Source organism: Ceratina calcarata, unplaced genomic scaffold (assembly GCF_001652005.2).
Source record: "Ceratina calcarata isolate Rehan_Ccalc_2016 unplaced genomic scaffold, ASM165200v1 scaffold321.2, whole genome shotgun sequence".
Taxonomy (NCBI): domain Eukaryota; kingdom Metazoa; phylum Arthropoda; class Insecta; order Hymenoptera; family Apidae; genus Ceratina; species Ceratina calcarata.
The window spans coordinates 248,637-262,752 of NW_017154760.1; the positions used below are offsets into that span (position 1 = coordinate 248,637).

At 40.8% G+C, this 14,116-nt stretch overlaps 4 protein-coding genes across 6 annotated transcripts in view; 2 read left to right on the forward strand and 2 right to left on the reverse strand.

Annotated features, from left to right (window-relative positions):
• Positions 1–4,090, forward strand: part of gpp (DOT1 like histone lysine methyltransferase grappa) — a 9,815-nt gene extending 5,725 nt beyond the window's left edge. The window contains exons 11-12 of one of the 2 annotated variants that reach the window (XR_001916601.2): positions 880–1,035; positions 1,638–1,718. Coding sequence is in view for 1 of the 2 variants with exons in the window: in XM_018024073.2 (XP_017879562.1) it covers positions 1,638–2,098 (461 nt within the window). In the remaining variant the exon portion in view is untranslated. Of the gene's footprint in view, positions 1–879; positions 1,036–1,637 lie in introns of both variants that reach the window. The other variant, XM_018024073.2, reaches the window with a different exon arrangement.
• A 104-nt stretch (positions 4,091–4,194) lies between these two features.
• On the forward strand, positions 4,195–7,028 carry stl (ADAMTS metallopeptidase stall). The gene is made up of 3 exons (XM_026813256.1): positions 4,195–4,821; positions 4,883–5,634; positions 5,706–7,028. The coding sequence occupies exons 1-3, from the start codon at positions 4,441–4,443 to the stop codon at positions 6,823–6,825; spliced, it is 2,253 nt and encodes a 750-aa protein (XP_026669057.1). The 5' UTR covers positions 4,195–4,440; the 3' UTR covers positions 6,826–7,028.
• A 76-nt stretch (positions 7,029–7,104) lies between these two features.
• Positions 7,105–10,352, reverse strand: LOC113463792 (dnaJ protein homolog 1). The gene is made up of 2 exons (XM_018024146.2): positions 10,078–10,352; positions 7,105–9,050 (listed from the first exon to the last, which is right to left on the reverse strand). Exon 2 carries the CDS (start codon positions 9,037–9,039, stop codon positions 7,972–7,974), a length of 1,068 nt encoding a protein of 355 aa, XP_017879635.1. The 5' UTR covers positions 9,040–9,050; positions 10,078–10,352; the 3' UTR covers positions 7,105–7,971.
• Positions 10,353–10,471: 119 nt separating this feature from the next.
• Atac2 (Ada2a-containing complex component 2) lies at positions 10,472–14,087 on the reverse strand. Of its 2 annotated transcripts, XM_018024144.2 has the most exons (6): positions 13,102–14,087; positions 12,882–13,030; positions 12,588–12,815; positions 12,161–12,517; positions 11,576–12,103; positions 10,472–11,484 (listed from the first exon to the last, which is right to left on the reverse strand). In XM_018024144.2, exons 1-6 carry the CDS (start codon positions 13,509–13,511, stop codon positions 11,129–11,131), a joined length of 2,028 nt encoding a protein of 675 aa, XP_017879633.1. In that variant the 5' UTR covers positions 13,512–14,087; the 3' UTR covers positions 10,472–11,128. The 2 variants fall into 2 exon arrangements, with proteins under 2 accessions (XP_017879633.1, XP_026669058.1); XM_026813257.1 differs by having other exon boundaries at positions 11,576–12,517.
• Positions 14,088–14,116: the final 29 nt, after the last annotated feature.

Here is a 14,116-nt window from a genome sequence, read left to right on the forward strand (position 1 = left end):
TGTCAAGGGGTACCCTTTCAGATTTCGCGAAATTTTCGTTTTTTGCCCATAACTTCTAAACGGGCGGACTTAGGGGGACATTTATAGGACCATTTTGTAGAGTTCGACGAGATCTACAATTTCTATATAAAAGTTTCTTGCTAGCATCAATAGTTAACGAGTAATTTGCAAAAAACTGTTTTTTCGTTTTTTGCAAATAACTCGTAAACTATTAATGCTAGCGACAAACTTTTATACAGGAACTGTAGATCTCGTCGTCCTCGACAAGAAAGGTCATATACAATTTTCCCGTAGAACCAATGGTTTAGGAGTTATTGAGGAAAAACGAAACTTTTTTTTCCAAAAGTTCGCCTTTTCGACGCTGGGATGGTCGGATTTTGTCAACGTCAAAAAAATGACAATTAATCATAGTTAACTCGTTAAATATCGAAGTTAGACGAAAAACAACTTGTATTTGAAGCATTTTTCTATATTTTCAGAAAAAAAAAATTTTTCATTTTTCCGAGATTTTTCCAAGGGGTTAAATATCGAAATTAGAAGAAGAATGCACTATTTTTAATTATAGGAAATGCGTTTTTTTAAGATACATAAACTTTTGGGATTGACTGCATAGCCAATACATCCTTAATGTACACGAGAGGTGTGCGATTTATTTAACTCAGTAAATATCGTTTTATATACTAAACACACTTTGCTTCATCCTCTTCTTAAAACGCCGTTGTCGTATTAGTTTTCCGCCTATGCATCTCTTATTAGTTTCATTTTTGCGCACTAACGATCTTTAAGATTCCATCGTTTATGGTTCACCTTATCTTACGGAGCTGGTACTTTAATCTTTATTTATATTTATTTTTTGTTATTGTTTGCTGTATTTGTTAGATGCACTGTAGCTGTTTGTCGGTTAGATCTGTCTGTCACATACTCAATCTCACTCGCAACCCCTCGAAGCTTGTTTTATTAGAGATTGAGACACGTTCAGAGGGAGGGAGAGAAATGAAAGTTACGGCTGCCTGTGGGTTTGGTTCGTGGTTGCTGGTGAGTTATCCCACAGGGGTTGTTCAAAATTCTCTTTTCTTTTTATCACAGCCATACATGGTAGAACAGATTTAGATTAGATTCTTCTCTCAGCATCTTAATCGCCAGTACAATAAACGCAGGAAATAATTTCCATGAAAATAAGCCAGACTCAGATCGTCGATAGTCTCGCGATTGACAACTCAGACTTGAACAAATGCACAATATTGTGTAATTATTCATTGGGTCTCTGTAATTTCGGTGCACGTTCTCTGCATGATAAGGTGAAATGACGTAGCGTTTCCTTAGTTTAATATTTAGGAGAGGAAAATGGATTTTACAAGGTACCGTATAAATCCCTTAATTGTGATCTATACTATTTGCCCGCTTCCCTCAACAATTTTCCTGTATTAATTTTACCAGATGCATCTTCTTGTGACTACGATACAATATAATTCACTCCACTAATATTTAACACGTACACAACTGAGATTATTGGAGAGAGTAGCGATGTTAATGTCGAGAAGAAGGGTTGTTGGCTTATTTTTATGAAAATACATACGTTGTACCGTCCAATAAGGGACAGACGGTACAGCAACTAAATGGTATTCGTGTTGCTGCAGACGGAGAGGCGGATTGGCAGGACCGTATCAGTTCTGGCTTCGATAGATTGGTCGCGTTCGCGTCCACGGAGCTGGATAAGCGAAGAAGATCGACAGAGGGAGTGAACACGAGCCCCGACAGCGGTTTGGGATCGGATAGCGCTGTGACGGGGCCGCCGCCGGTGATCCCGTCGCCGGATGAAGCTCTGGGACCTCCGCGTACACCTTCACCCACCAGCCCTCGTCCACCGAATCCATCCAACAGTAGCAGTACGAACAGCAACGGTAGTAACAGTAGTACCTCATCCACGGTGCCTCTCAAGTATCAACGTCAACCGGACCCGGAACGGCATCACTTTAAGAAGAAGTTTTTTCACCGAGATTGGAACAACTCCGGGAGTACCAGCAAGTTTCGTCCTAAAGGCAAGGATTGGGATTGGAATCATTCGGGACAGTGGCCTTCGAATGACGAACAATCTTAATCGATTTTTTATACTTACCTTTGAAAACGAGTACGTATTGAGAAGCTTCCCGATTTATCGTTTCTCCTCACGGCCGTCGGAGCAATATCTATTTAATCGGAGTTGAGTAGGTTGGTGGATGCATCATATATTCTTTTTTTTCCTCTGTTATTCACGTTGAAACTAATTATTAATTGTTTCCATATTAATATTGTTACGTGTACATTGTCTCTTTTTCGTTCTTTTTTTTTTTATTATTAATGTTCGAGCTGATCGTTTTCCGGTTTTACTATCTCGATAGTATTTATTTATTTAATACAAAGGTGAACAAATGTATTGCGAAATTGTAGTTACATTTAATAATTACCCGTATATACACACATTTGTATTGAGAAAAAATGCTATTACACAGTGATAGACATTTTAATATTATCAGCTACTAAACCTTTTGGTAAACGAAGACAAAAATCATTTGAAGAATAATCATGTCGTCTTGATCTATTACTTGCGGCGAGAATGTGTTCGCTTTCGTAAACATGTGTTGATACCATTGAGATTATATTCCTTCCTGGAGGGAAAGAAATGGGATGAGTGAACGGTTTAGTATAAATCGGAGCGTCTACGATGCATGGAGAGATACGCTGTATGGAAAATTCTAGACGCGTAGCGAACGTAATTAGTCGAAGAAATAGGAAAGAAAATAAGCTACCAAAACCTACGTGTGTTCGTAGCAAATATTCGCTGCAAATTTTATATGCGGCCATGTGTCCTTCGATCGTTTACGGGGGATACGCTATCAAAGTGTTCACTGTCGCTCATAACGTTTATGGCGACGGACAGCGAAGACAGACACTTCACTGACCCGAAGGTAAATTCTCTTTTTTTCTTCTTTATTTGGCACCATTTTATCTAGTAATTTGGAAGATGTGCGGAACGATATATGTATATGATCCAAAGAAAACGATTCCTCTCCAGGAGAATCGAAAATAAATCATTTCCCAGCAGATTCTCTAGACGAGATTCAAAAACTATCGCTGGTAGACGAGTGAAATTCAATTTGTAAATAAAATTCGACGCATTGTTTCAAAAACAATGCGCGCCCTCGTTGTATAAAGGATTTTTTAGTCATTGTGTCGTACATAATATAGTTCGGAACGTTTGTAAAGAGAGAGAGTGATAGAGAGAAAGAGAAACAAGCCCAAGTTACTGTCACGGACTAGGAATGTAAGGGAACGAAGGATGCATTGACAAAGAAATCAATCGCTCGACGTATATGAACTGTAATTAGTTAACGAATTATTTAATAATTCCCTTATACTACATAAATACGTTATAATTAAATAACGATGTAGAGACACCTGCCAAGTTTAGCTGTTATATACACTGCCGAATCTTCTATTAATTTTATTACGATCATAATTATTATTTATTGTTTTTATTGAAATATTTTAATACTAAGGTTTTTGTAACAAGCACACATATTCTCTATTTCATTCCTACCTTCCATTCGCCGGTTTGACAAAAATGATCAGGTCATGGAACAGCGAAGAAAAATACCGTATGTTGTGCAGCGTTTATCACTTTTATTATTTCTCGATCCCAACGGCGCCGCGATTAAACATTACAAGCATAGGTCGATAGTAGACACATTTTAAAGTGTGTATCAACGTAAAGTAAATTTATTACACTGTTGCCTGATTATGTTAATCGTCGCCTATGCAATAATACACTTTTGTTGTAAATGAACGGACACCCCCCCGGTACGTTTGTTGTTAGGATAACTCATTGATTTGCTGCGTGAGCGAGCAATGGTTATTGAAGTATATAATATACACGGAAATAGGATAAACAGTAATACGACTTTATAGAACCAAGGAGGCAGATGTAAACAGTATCTGTAGATATAATGCAACAAAGTACAAAGTTCTTACCTGAACAGATTATATTTCATACAGTATCTGTTTTGTACATCGAGCAAACAATGCATTGAAATATACCACATTTTTATCTTAATTTATTAAATCCTTAATCGTTCCATTGACGATAGATTAGAAAAATAAAATCACGCATTCGTAGAAGTTTCATGTAATCATCATTGTATAGAATACGGAGTTAACATTGATCGTCCGAATGTACTGATTCAATTTACAGATTCCGTTTTCTATGCATTAACGTAAAGTAGCTGCATTGTTGTTATGTAATCTCATTGAAATCTGAATGTCAATGACACTTGCGATACAGGTGCCAGCATGCACTTCATCTATAAGTGCATTTTACAAATGATAAACGATATACGGGTCTAGCGCTCGTATAAAAGAACGAATTCCCGTGCTCTCGCGTACTTGAACTTGACATTTCTAACAATGTATTTCACGTTAGAAACTGTTTTACTGCTCTTGTTCCGTCTGGCGTACACGCAGGACACCGAAATCGTTTTATTACCATTGTGGAACGCGAAGGACAGTGTAGAGGTAGTCCTTCATTTTCAATTATTCGTATATCATTATTCTTTTGTTATAGTTAGTGAATTGCAGGTGCCCTTAAGTTTTAAAGCTTTCGACCGGTTCATTGAGCTGACGTTACGTAGAAATGATAGAATCACAGCGGATCATTTTCAAGTTTGGAAGCACAACAAAGCTGGCTTAGAATTGATACCGGAACTGAGTAATTCGAACTCCTGCCACTATTTGCATAGGGACGATTTGAGTTCAGCGGCTATGAGCCTTTGCGGAGGACGCGGAGTGGTCAGTATAAGGAATTGAATATCGTTGGAGGGATTGTTAAATATGTTCTTCCTCGCAACAGCACGGTTTGATCTTTTTGGATAACTCCACGCTAGAAATTACACCTCTTCAGAGCGAGGAGATCTCGCTGTTCGACGATCACGTCAGACGACGTTCGGAGAAATTAGGTGAGCCTCATGTGGTCAAGAGGGCTTATAAGAGCTTCGCATTTCCAGAAGATCGACCTTATTTCACCGAACTGAACGACAACTTGATAGGAGAAAGTCAGGACTATCTGATAAGGAATGAGAATCGATCTCTGAATTTGGAATTAGCATTGTTCTTCGACGAGGCCGGCTACAATCTCTTCTCGCCATTCTTCAATAAAAACGATGAAGAAATTCGTGACATGCTGTTGGCTTACGTAAACGGAGTGCAGGCAATTTATCATCATCCAAGTTTAGGGATTGCGATTGATATTTCTTTAGTTAGATTGGAGATCATGGAAAAACAGCCTCGTGATCTAGAGCACTATGAAGGGGAACGTGGAAAATTGTTGGACTCGTTTTGCAAGTATGCAATGAAGAGGAACACGATTGATGAGGATCCGAATCATTGGGATTTAGGATTATACGTTTCCGGTTTGGACTTCTACGTGGTGGAAGCCGGACAAAAGAAAAGTGCCACTATGGGATTGTCGGTGGTAGGTGGTCTGTGCATCGACCAATATTCCTGCATTATCACCGAATTAGGCGTTACAAATCAATTCGGCAAACCGTTTCCGTCCGCGGGTTTCACTTCCGTTTATATAGCCGCTCACGAAATCGGCCACAAGTAAGTATTCGATACGACTCGAAGATACGGGGGCGAATATCTCGATAGTTCGTAATTAATTTTGAAACAAGTTTAGGGATGCATCACGATTCAACGGGTAACAAATGCCCGAAGGACGGCTACATAATGTCCCCTACCAGGGGCACCCATGGTGAAACTGTTTGGTCAGAATGCAGCCGCGATCTGGCGCAGAAGTTGTCCTACACAAAACCCTGTCTTTCAGACAGATCAAGTCGTCCCACGAATAAACAATTGGATCACACTCGGTTCTTCGATCTCCCAGGAAGAGAATGGACCGCTAAAAGGCAGTGCGAGCTGTTCCTTCGCGACAAGGACGCGGACGTAGCTACGTTTCACGACTCCTGCGAAGCTTTACAATGCAAAACTCCGCATAGGAGCGGATTCTACGTCGCTGGTCCTGCTTTGGATGGAACCTACTGCGCCCCAGGGAAAGAGTGCCGCGGCGGTGAATGCAGAAATGCTTTGCAGAGCTATCCTGGATCGAACAAGCCAGGAGGGTGGAGCGAGTGGCAAACGGGAGCTTGCAAAAGCGGATGCTTAGTCAATTCTGTCGGAGTTCAAACCAAGCAGCGATTTTGCAACAGCCTAGAACCGGAGGGATGCCTGGGCTGGCTGTACGACGTCGTTCTCTGCAGAGACGATCATCTATGCAAGAAGAAACGTAAAAGCATCGCCGAGTACAGTGCGCTGAGGTGCTCAGAGTTCAGCAAGAGATTGCCAGAATTGGACGGGAAGAGCGGTGGCCTGCAGGCGCCGCACGAGCCCGAAAGGCCATGGATGGCCTGCGCTATATTCTGTCGGCGGAAAGACATAGCGTCTTATTACACGCCGCGCGTCGAATTAAACGACCTTGGCCTTGACCCATACTTTCCAGATGGGACCTGGTGCCACGCCGAGGAGGGACGGAATTATTTTTGTCGCCAACACCACTGTCTCCCAGACAGTTTTCGTTTCGAGGAGACTATAGAATTTGTACTTCAGAATGCTCGCGCTCAAACGTTTCCTCTGGACAAGCAAATGATGAAGTATTTCAGCTTGGGCACCGACGGGCTACCGCTCCTGACCTCCCTCTCACAAGGTATTGGGTTCCCGTTGGATGATGACGAATGGATCGATAAAGATTACGTAGATTTGGTAAAGCCAACGGATGAGACTGCTCTCTGGCCGTAACATCAATTCGGCTAATACAAATTATTATGTTTTCCTTTATTTTTTATACTCGTCTGTCCAAGTAAAAAATCCGATTCACGCTCGGTGTATGAACGACAAAGCATGTGCACGTTTTTACACAGAAATCGTACTGTTTCGACTCGCAGTTGTGCGTGAAAGTCCCGGGAGATAGGACGATGACGTCACCCTGTTCGAAGTCTATTTTAAGAGTACTCCAACGTTACATCCATGGTAGAAGCGGATCAGTGAGACAAAAGGATTGAATAAAAACTACAAAACTGTATGTCGCTTAATAGTATTCGGTATTATTTTAGCGTACAAATAATTAACCAACCATTAAAATTAAGGGGACGCGTTACATAAGAAAACAATCTGCTAAACATTACAAATAATGTTTTACACTCTTCTGCTTTTAATATGACAAAACGTCCAGTATAGTTGAAGCAAAGGGGCAATGAGGATCGTATCGTATTGCAATGGACAGATGAATGACAAATGGATCGATAGTGGAACGATGGAAATACAAAAGAATGAAAACAAAATAATTGCGGCTCGATTTGTCATACTTTAGCAGATTTATCGGTCAGACTTTCGGAACAGAATCGAACGCGTCAGACGCATTTACTACACGCATGTAAACAGACACGCACTCATTCACCCAGGATGTATACATTGTATACGCACAGGTACACGACACTCGAAATGTACAGAATAAACAAAATTATTCAGATCACATTCACACGCAGACCTATTCCCTATTAAATCGTACAACTTAATGCAAATACATTCGGTGTTGATCTCTAGTTAGAATCATTCCTCCCGCAATCATAGAAAAGCAACTCTCTTTCTCTCTCGTTAGATTCCGAACTTCAACAGAAATTAAGCTTGCTTAAACTCAAATGAAAAACAACCGATTTTCTCGTTTTGCAGTCTGACTAATGGAAAAATCACATTTTCCTAGATAATAGATAAAATTATTATTTGCTTCGCCTTAACAAATATTTTTTCACAGCTCTCTAACCACGCGTTTATGTACTAGAACGTACACGAGTGTTTAGTCTCGTCATACTGGGACGATTAGAGGACTGTCGTTGTGATGACAATTATACATGCTCTGCTTATTTTTTTTTGTTCAATTTTGCGCCTTCAATTCGGTAGAGTATCATAAAGTATGTCCTTTGCACTTTGCGATAACACGTCGGGGAATTTTATATCGAACGAGACCAAGAGATCACCCTTCCTTGACGGTTCTTTCGGGAACGGTAGGCCTCTACCCTGAATCCTCTTCACCAAATTCGGTTTCACAATTTCCTCATTCAAATTCAAAGTGATCTTCTCGCCGGAGAGCGTAGGAACTTCGATGATGGTGCCGCACAAGGCCTGTTTCAAACTGAGCTTGCAAGTGTATCTTATGTCGCTGCCCTCCCTCCTGAAGAGGGAATGCGGTTTATCTCTGATGATGAAAACGATGTCCGCCGGGACTTTCCCACGTCCTTGATCGCCCTCCTTTTGGAAAGTGATCTTCGTGCCAGCCTTCCATCCAGGTTTCACGTTGATCGTGAGAACCTTGTCCTCCTTCTTGATGGTGCCATCGGGTTGCACGACCCGTCTCGAGATCTTCATCTTCTTCGTACAGCCACGGAGGATCTCCTCCAGAGAAATATACATATCGTGTTCTATCGCCGGATCCTGGGCGCGATCTTTGTTTCCTCCTCGACCAGAGTTAGCTCCCACAAAGTTGAACGAGTGTGACCTGAAAGCTCCGCCCGGACCACCTGGACGTTGAGGACCAGCACCCAGACCCAAGGGATCGTCGATGTCCATGTCGTCCTCGTGGAAACTGAACACCCGATTTCCCACGGGGTTACCGAATTCGAAGAACGTTTGGAAAGGACTGGCGGAACCGAAGAATTGAGCAAACGTCGCTTTCGGATCTCCGTGGAAAGTGTACGTGGTGCCACCGCCTCCTCCTCCTCCAGCCGACCCAGCTCCTCCCTTCAGGCCTTCTTCCCCAAATTTGTCATAGACTTCCCTCTTTTTGGCATCGGACAACACCTCGTAAGCTTCCGCTATCTCCTTAAACTTCTCCTCCGCTCCCGCGCTTCTGTTTTTATCGGGATGATACTTCAAAGCCAACTTCCTGTAGGCCTTTTTAATCTCGTCATCCGTCGCCGATCTGTTTATGCCGAGAATTTTATAGTAATCCTTCCCCATTGATTACCGATCTGCAACAGACGAAATAACAAAAAATATAACATATCGTCGAAAAAATAAATCCGATTGTCTTTTTAAAGATCGGCGTATATTTAGATGTGCAGAACATGTATCCTTTATCGTGCTTATTATGTATTCGAGATTGTGTTACTATACGTCTCAGCGCGTAGTTTAGGCGAAATATTACATCATTACAGACTCGTTTTTCGAAGGCCCCATCCTGAATCGACTGTTTGGGAACGTTTAACGCAACGTGACCATAAAAGTGCGACTCTATGAAGCTTCAAGTACGACTTCGACGTCACGCGATACAAAGAACTGTGTTCATCTTTTACAAACTGACTCAGTGGATAGATATTATTTATCCCTTGTTTGAACAACACACGTCGGATCGGGATCGCGTCTTTCTTCATTACGATCATACGAGATCGACGACGCTACCTCTATAAGGAAATAGTCTTTTAACTTTGCGTTTCATATAATTAATACGCCACATTAAAAGATCGGATATCGATTTATACTTCTTCTACAATGCAATCGAGAGCTGGCTAATTATGAGAAAGAAGTAAGAAAAATTCAAAGACGCTGTGACTATTTTGGATCGCATTCGCATCGAGCTCGGAGAAACGTGGAATAGCGAGACACGCCGCGTTCGATGATAGAGGGGTACAGGTGGAGCGATGCAAGTTAGACCACTCGGATATTAGCAATGATCTGCCATTTTTTTTCGCATATTCTCGCGGAAAGAAGTGCGAATGTGTCTCTAACGCACACCCACGTACGTATCCTCACCAATATCTATTTCTGGCAATGATGATGAGCGCGTATAAGAGATCGTGTCCGCTCCCAACAAACGTGCAACGATTTCGAGCGACGTAAAAATAAATTTCACGATCGCTGTTCTAACATCCAACGAACAGAGTATTCCGTCTATAACGTACGAACATACGCGAACGATTTCTCCGTTGAAGATCATTCGATAGAATGCCGAGAGGATCCCCTATGGAGTATCAGTCGCTGTTTCTTAAACGCACTTACCGCTATTCTCGCGATTGCTTCAACAAATTCGAAAATCCGATTGGCACTAGATTCACAAAGGTTTTCTCCTCAAAAACTGTATTCAATGTAGATTAATGATACGCCTGTCTCTGACAGAATCGTCGAAACAACACTTAACACCTCTGTTCGCGTACTAAAGTGTCGCGTAAGCTTCGCAGTCCGTATATACAAACTTTCCTTCTAGTGGCTTCCGGAACTTTCGAGAATGGGTCGACGGCAGTTCCGTAGCACTTATCCGTGACGTCTGTAACCCCCTCTCCGTGTTACAGATCGAAAATCCAACTAACGGTCAAGCGCGCGCGAAACGAAACGTGACGTTCACTCAACGAGAAACGAATATGTGACACGATCCAGTTTTTAATTTAATCGTACCTAAATGAGTTGGCAACATTTTCTCCGAATTCTTCACAATTTACGTGGCTCGTTCCATGCGATTCTACGCGTAAAACTAAACGAGTATCGGTCCTCCTTACAGCCTGAACGTAGCTGAGTGTTCTATTGATAATTACGTACCCGGTGATCGTGATTAAAACATATCTAGAATTATCGTGGAGTATACATCGTGTGCGTAAAATTTAAGGATAGCCGAAGGACGCAAATTGAAGAGCTATTAAATAACATAGAAATAAGTATCTTATTTTATCTTATCGTATTTATCAACAATTCAGCATTGCGTATTCTCGATCACCGGAGCAATTTCTAATTAAAAGATTCGTTCGAATAGAAACGAAAGTAAACGCAATACATCGAGATTGCTCTCCCGCTGTGTAGAAATCATCGAGAGGTTTCTATAAACAAAATATTTATCTGGATCTCAGAATTAATTCATTACAGAATGATTCATGTAATTTTTCTTCTAACAAAATTGTTTTTATTTCTTCGCGTTTAACGATAACGTTTTACGGTTTATTGTCGGATATAAATACGTATATGATATATACAATGGATCGGGGAACCTGTTGAAAGAGTCAAATTAATTGAGACGATGTTCCGCCCATGCTACACGTGACCAATGTATCATTCAATGCAATTATCTGCTCAGTCGTAAAAACAACGCGTGCCGACATTCTCGCGAATTCGGTGGCATATATTTATCGTAGAAGTCTTGAACGAATTCTTCCACTTTGAAACCGAATTTCTGATACAAAATTAACGCGGGATTCGTAGCCGAAACGTGCAACGTAACATCTTTGCCCATACACGTTTGAATTAAATGATAGAGCATGAACGTTCCTATACCAGATCTCCGCCACTCAGGACGAGTTAAAAAGAACGATATGTAAGCCTCGTTGTAACCAACGTCAGGAACTAGAATGGCGAAACCTATCACTAGCTTTTTGTAGAGAACTACGCAGCTGAAATCGGGATACTGCAGACATTCTGTCACTGAAAAAAAAATATCGATAACGTGTCTTTATATCTGCCGATTACAAAAATAGCTTAATTGAATGATTGCGTAATTATTATATTTACTCACGGTCGATTCCAGGCCAGAAAAACTGGCTGCACAGGCTGTTAATTGCCGGAATGTGCTGCGGCCTCACGTAACAATAATCGATCGGCGCTATGGCCGGCGGTTTCCATTTAGGATTCGATTTATTAATTTTGGCACAAAGCTCTCCCATTACTTTCAACCATAAGGGACGGCACGAAGCGTCTCTCCTTATGAACGGCTTTAAAAGTCTGTTCGTGTAGGGACTGTGCACCGATGTAGGTTCGTTGTATCCCTGCAATCTCTGCTCGAACGATCCTAAATCGTCACCGAAAAACCTATCCAGAACCCTACCGGTTTGCCTATCTTTTAACGGCGCGTCATGCATTTTTCTTTTACATCCGAAATTATCGATATCTAGTATCGGTAAATTATATTCTCGTTTTAATTTTCGTACAGCCAGTTTGCGGTAGAATCGTCTGATCGCAGGAGGCGCGGATTTAAGAGCAGACTTGTTTGCTTGTTGCAACAAGTACGTTTCTTCTTGATGCGTCATACGTGGGATCTTTTTTTCTGTAATCGAATAATTTGTAGGGATCGTCAGTTGTATGATAGAGTTGAAATGCTTACCGATAACAGGATTCCTTTGCCAAGGCCACGGGCGGCGTTGCGTGGTTTTAAACAGAGACACAGGGGGTTGTTCTTGAGCGGAACTGTAAGTATCGGTACTGTCGTCTTCGTATTGGTCATTCTCTTCATAAATTTCTTTTTCCTCTTCGTCATCCCCTTCTTCATCCTCTTCGTTCATCCGTTTCGTTTCGATACCAGGATTGTCCGTAATAGTGGATGTCCACTCAGACGTGAAATCATCCAGTAATTGCGAAAAATGGAAATTATTAGTTTGATACTGGCAGTCTCTTATTAGATCAGACAGAGATGGAGTGTCACTTTGTTCGTTAGAGATCATGTCATCTTCGATCTCCATATCTAGAATCAAACGATGCTAATATCCCGACAATGTTATCAGACATTTTATTTAAGGTCCATGATTGCATACTGTTTAATTCATCTTCCTCCAATAGAAGATCGAATAAAGTCTTGTCAGGCTGAACATAAGCTTGAGAATACGTTGAATATTCTTCATTCCTTGCTGATCCAGTACAACTGTTGTCCTCCCCGACAGAAATACTTGACTCAGATCGATTTGGGCTACTCTGTGATTTATTTGCTCCTACTTTTGCCTGACTACCAATTTGCTTCTTGCGATCCAATATCATTCTTTCATCTGTTAATCAGAGTTATTAATACTCGAACATCTTGTAACTGCATTGTACTAAAAACATTATGGTACTTTTAGCAATAAGAACTTCAGGTGGATCATTGTCTATCAGCCTCCACCATCCAGATTCCTCTAATTCCGTGGTTCCTGATTTAAAAAAGATTCCACTATAATGTGAAAGAGTCCCAGATATCGTACCAATCCAATTCTTCTTTCTTTTACTGGAAACAGAAACAGTAAGTCAGGTGTCTCTAAGCTTTCTGTTCGCTGTAACTTATCGAACGAAGCTTACACTGTTTTCTTGAATAAATAATCCCAGTTACGCTCGACGAATGCACTGATATCAGACTTCCAATGAAAGTATCCCTTTTTACTGATACCACTTGACTTCTCACGTAAATTATATAATGTCAATACGATTACGTTGAGCCAAGGCATCCTATTTCGCGTTACTATTTCATCGTCAAAGGGACTGCACTGGGGACAAGTTAAATCGAAGAATACGTCCCCTACGAATGATACTGGGACGCTGCCTCGTTTTAAACAATCGATATGAATTTTTACTGAACATTCGATACAGCATAGTGCTGGTTTGTTATAAGGATCACACACGTCTCCACAATTTTTACAAGAATCCGAGACAATGTCCTCAACGGACTCCGTATTAAGCTCATTGGGTTCCTTGAGATCTATTTCCGTCATCGTTTAATTAAGTGATAAAATTCTTCTGTTAATTATTAAAATACAATGACATCAAGATCGAGCTACATACGTAGGTACTTTAAAACACATTGCTCGTTCTTGTCTCATTAAGTCCTTCGAAGAAAATACAGCAGTATATTTAATATTTAAGAAATCTGTCATAAATTATTATTATTTATATATTGAACACATCATGGTTAATCTTTTGTATACATCGTACATGGTCAACTCTCACGGGACACGTGGCTCGTGCGACAGGCCAGTCTTTTAGGTGGTTGAGGAATAATGAAAAAGAAATTCCTTAAATCTCGTAAGTGAAACTTAAGGATCTGAGTTTTAGTATTTAACTATTTCTCAACTGACGGCGGTATACGGTTGAATTGTTGAATCTATGTATATGTATAAGTATAGTTTAGTATATGCATATATACTATTTACTGTTGCTCATCTGAAGTGAGCGGCAAGTGAATGCAGCTGTGTAAAAAAGCAATATGGTGACTAACGAATTAATCAAGTGTCGAGGATAATCAAGAATACAAATGTTTAATAATATTACCAACTTTTGGGATGGATGGTGGTGAAGTTGAGTGATGAACTTAACGTGA

Bases quoted from the DNA above. Each gene is read 5' to 3' on its own strand.
- stl (XM_026813256.1), top strand. From the start codon at position 4,441: ATGTATTTCACGTTAGAAACTGTTTTACTGCTCTTGTTCCGTCTGGCG. The intron at 4,822-4,882 runs GTCAGTATAAGG...TCCTCGCAACAG, and splicing joins TTTGCGGAGGACGCGGAGTG to CACGGTTTGATCTTTTTGGA. The intron at 5,635-5,705 runs GTAAGTATTCGA...TTTTGAAACAAG, and splicing joins GCTCACGAAATCGGCCACAA to TTTAGGGATGCATCACGATT.
- LOC113463792 (XM_018024146.2), bottom strand. From the start codon at position 9,039: ATGGGGAAGGATTACTATAAAATTCTCGGCATAAACAGATCGGCGACG.
- Atac2 (XM_026813257.1), bottom strand. From the start codon at position 13,511: ATGACGGAAATAGATCTCAAGGAACCCAATGAGCTTAATACGGAGTCC. The intron at 13,031-13,101 runs GTAAGCTTCGTT...TTCTGTTTCCAG, and splicing joins TATTTATTCAAGAAAACAGT to TAAAAGAAAGAAGAATTGGA. The intron at 12,518-12,587 runs GTATGCAATCAT...GTTTGATTCTAG, and splicing joins GGAGGAAGATGAATTAAACA to ATATGGAGATCGAAGATGAC.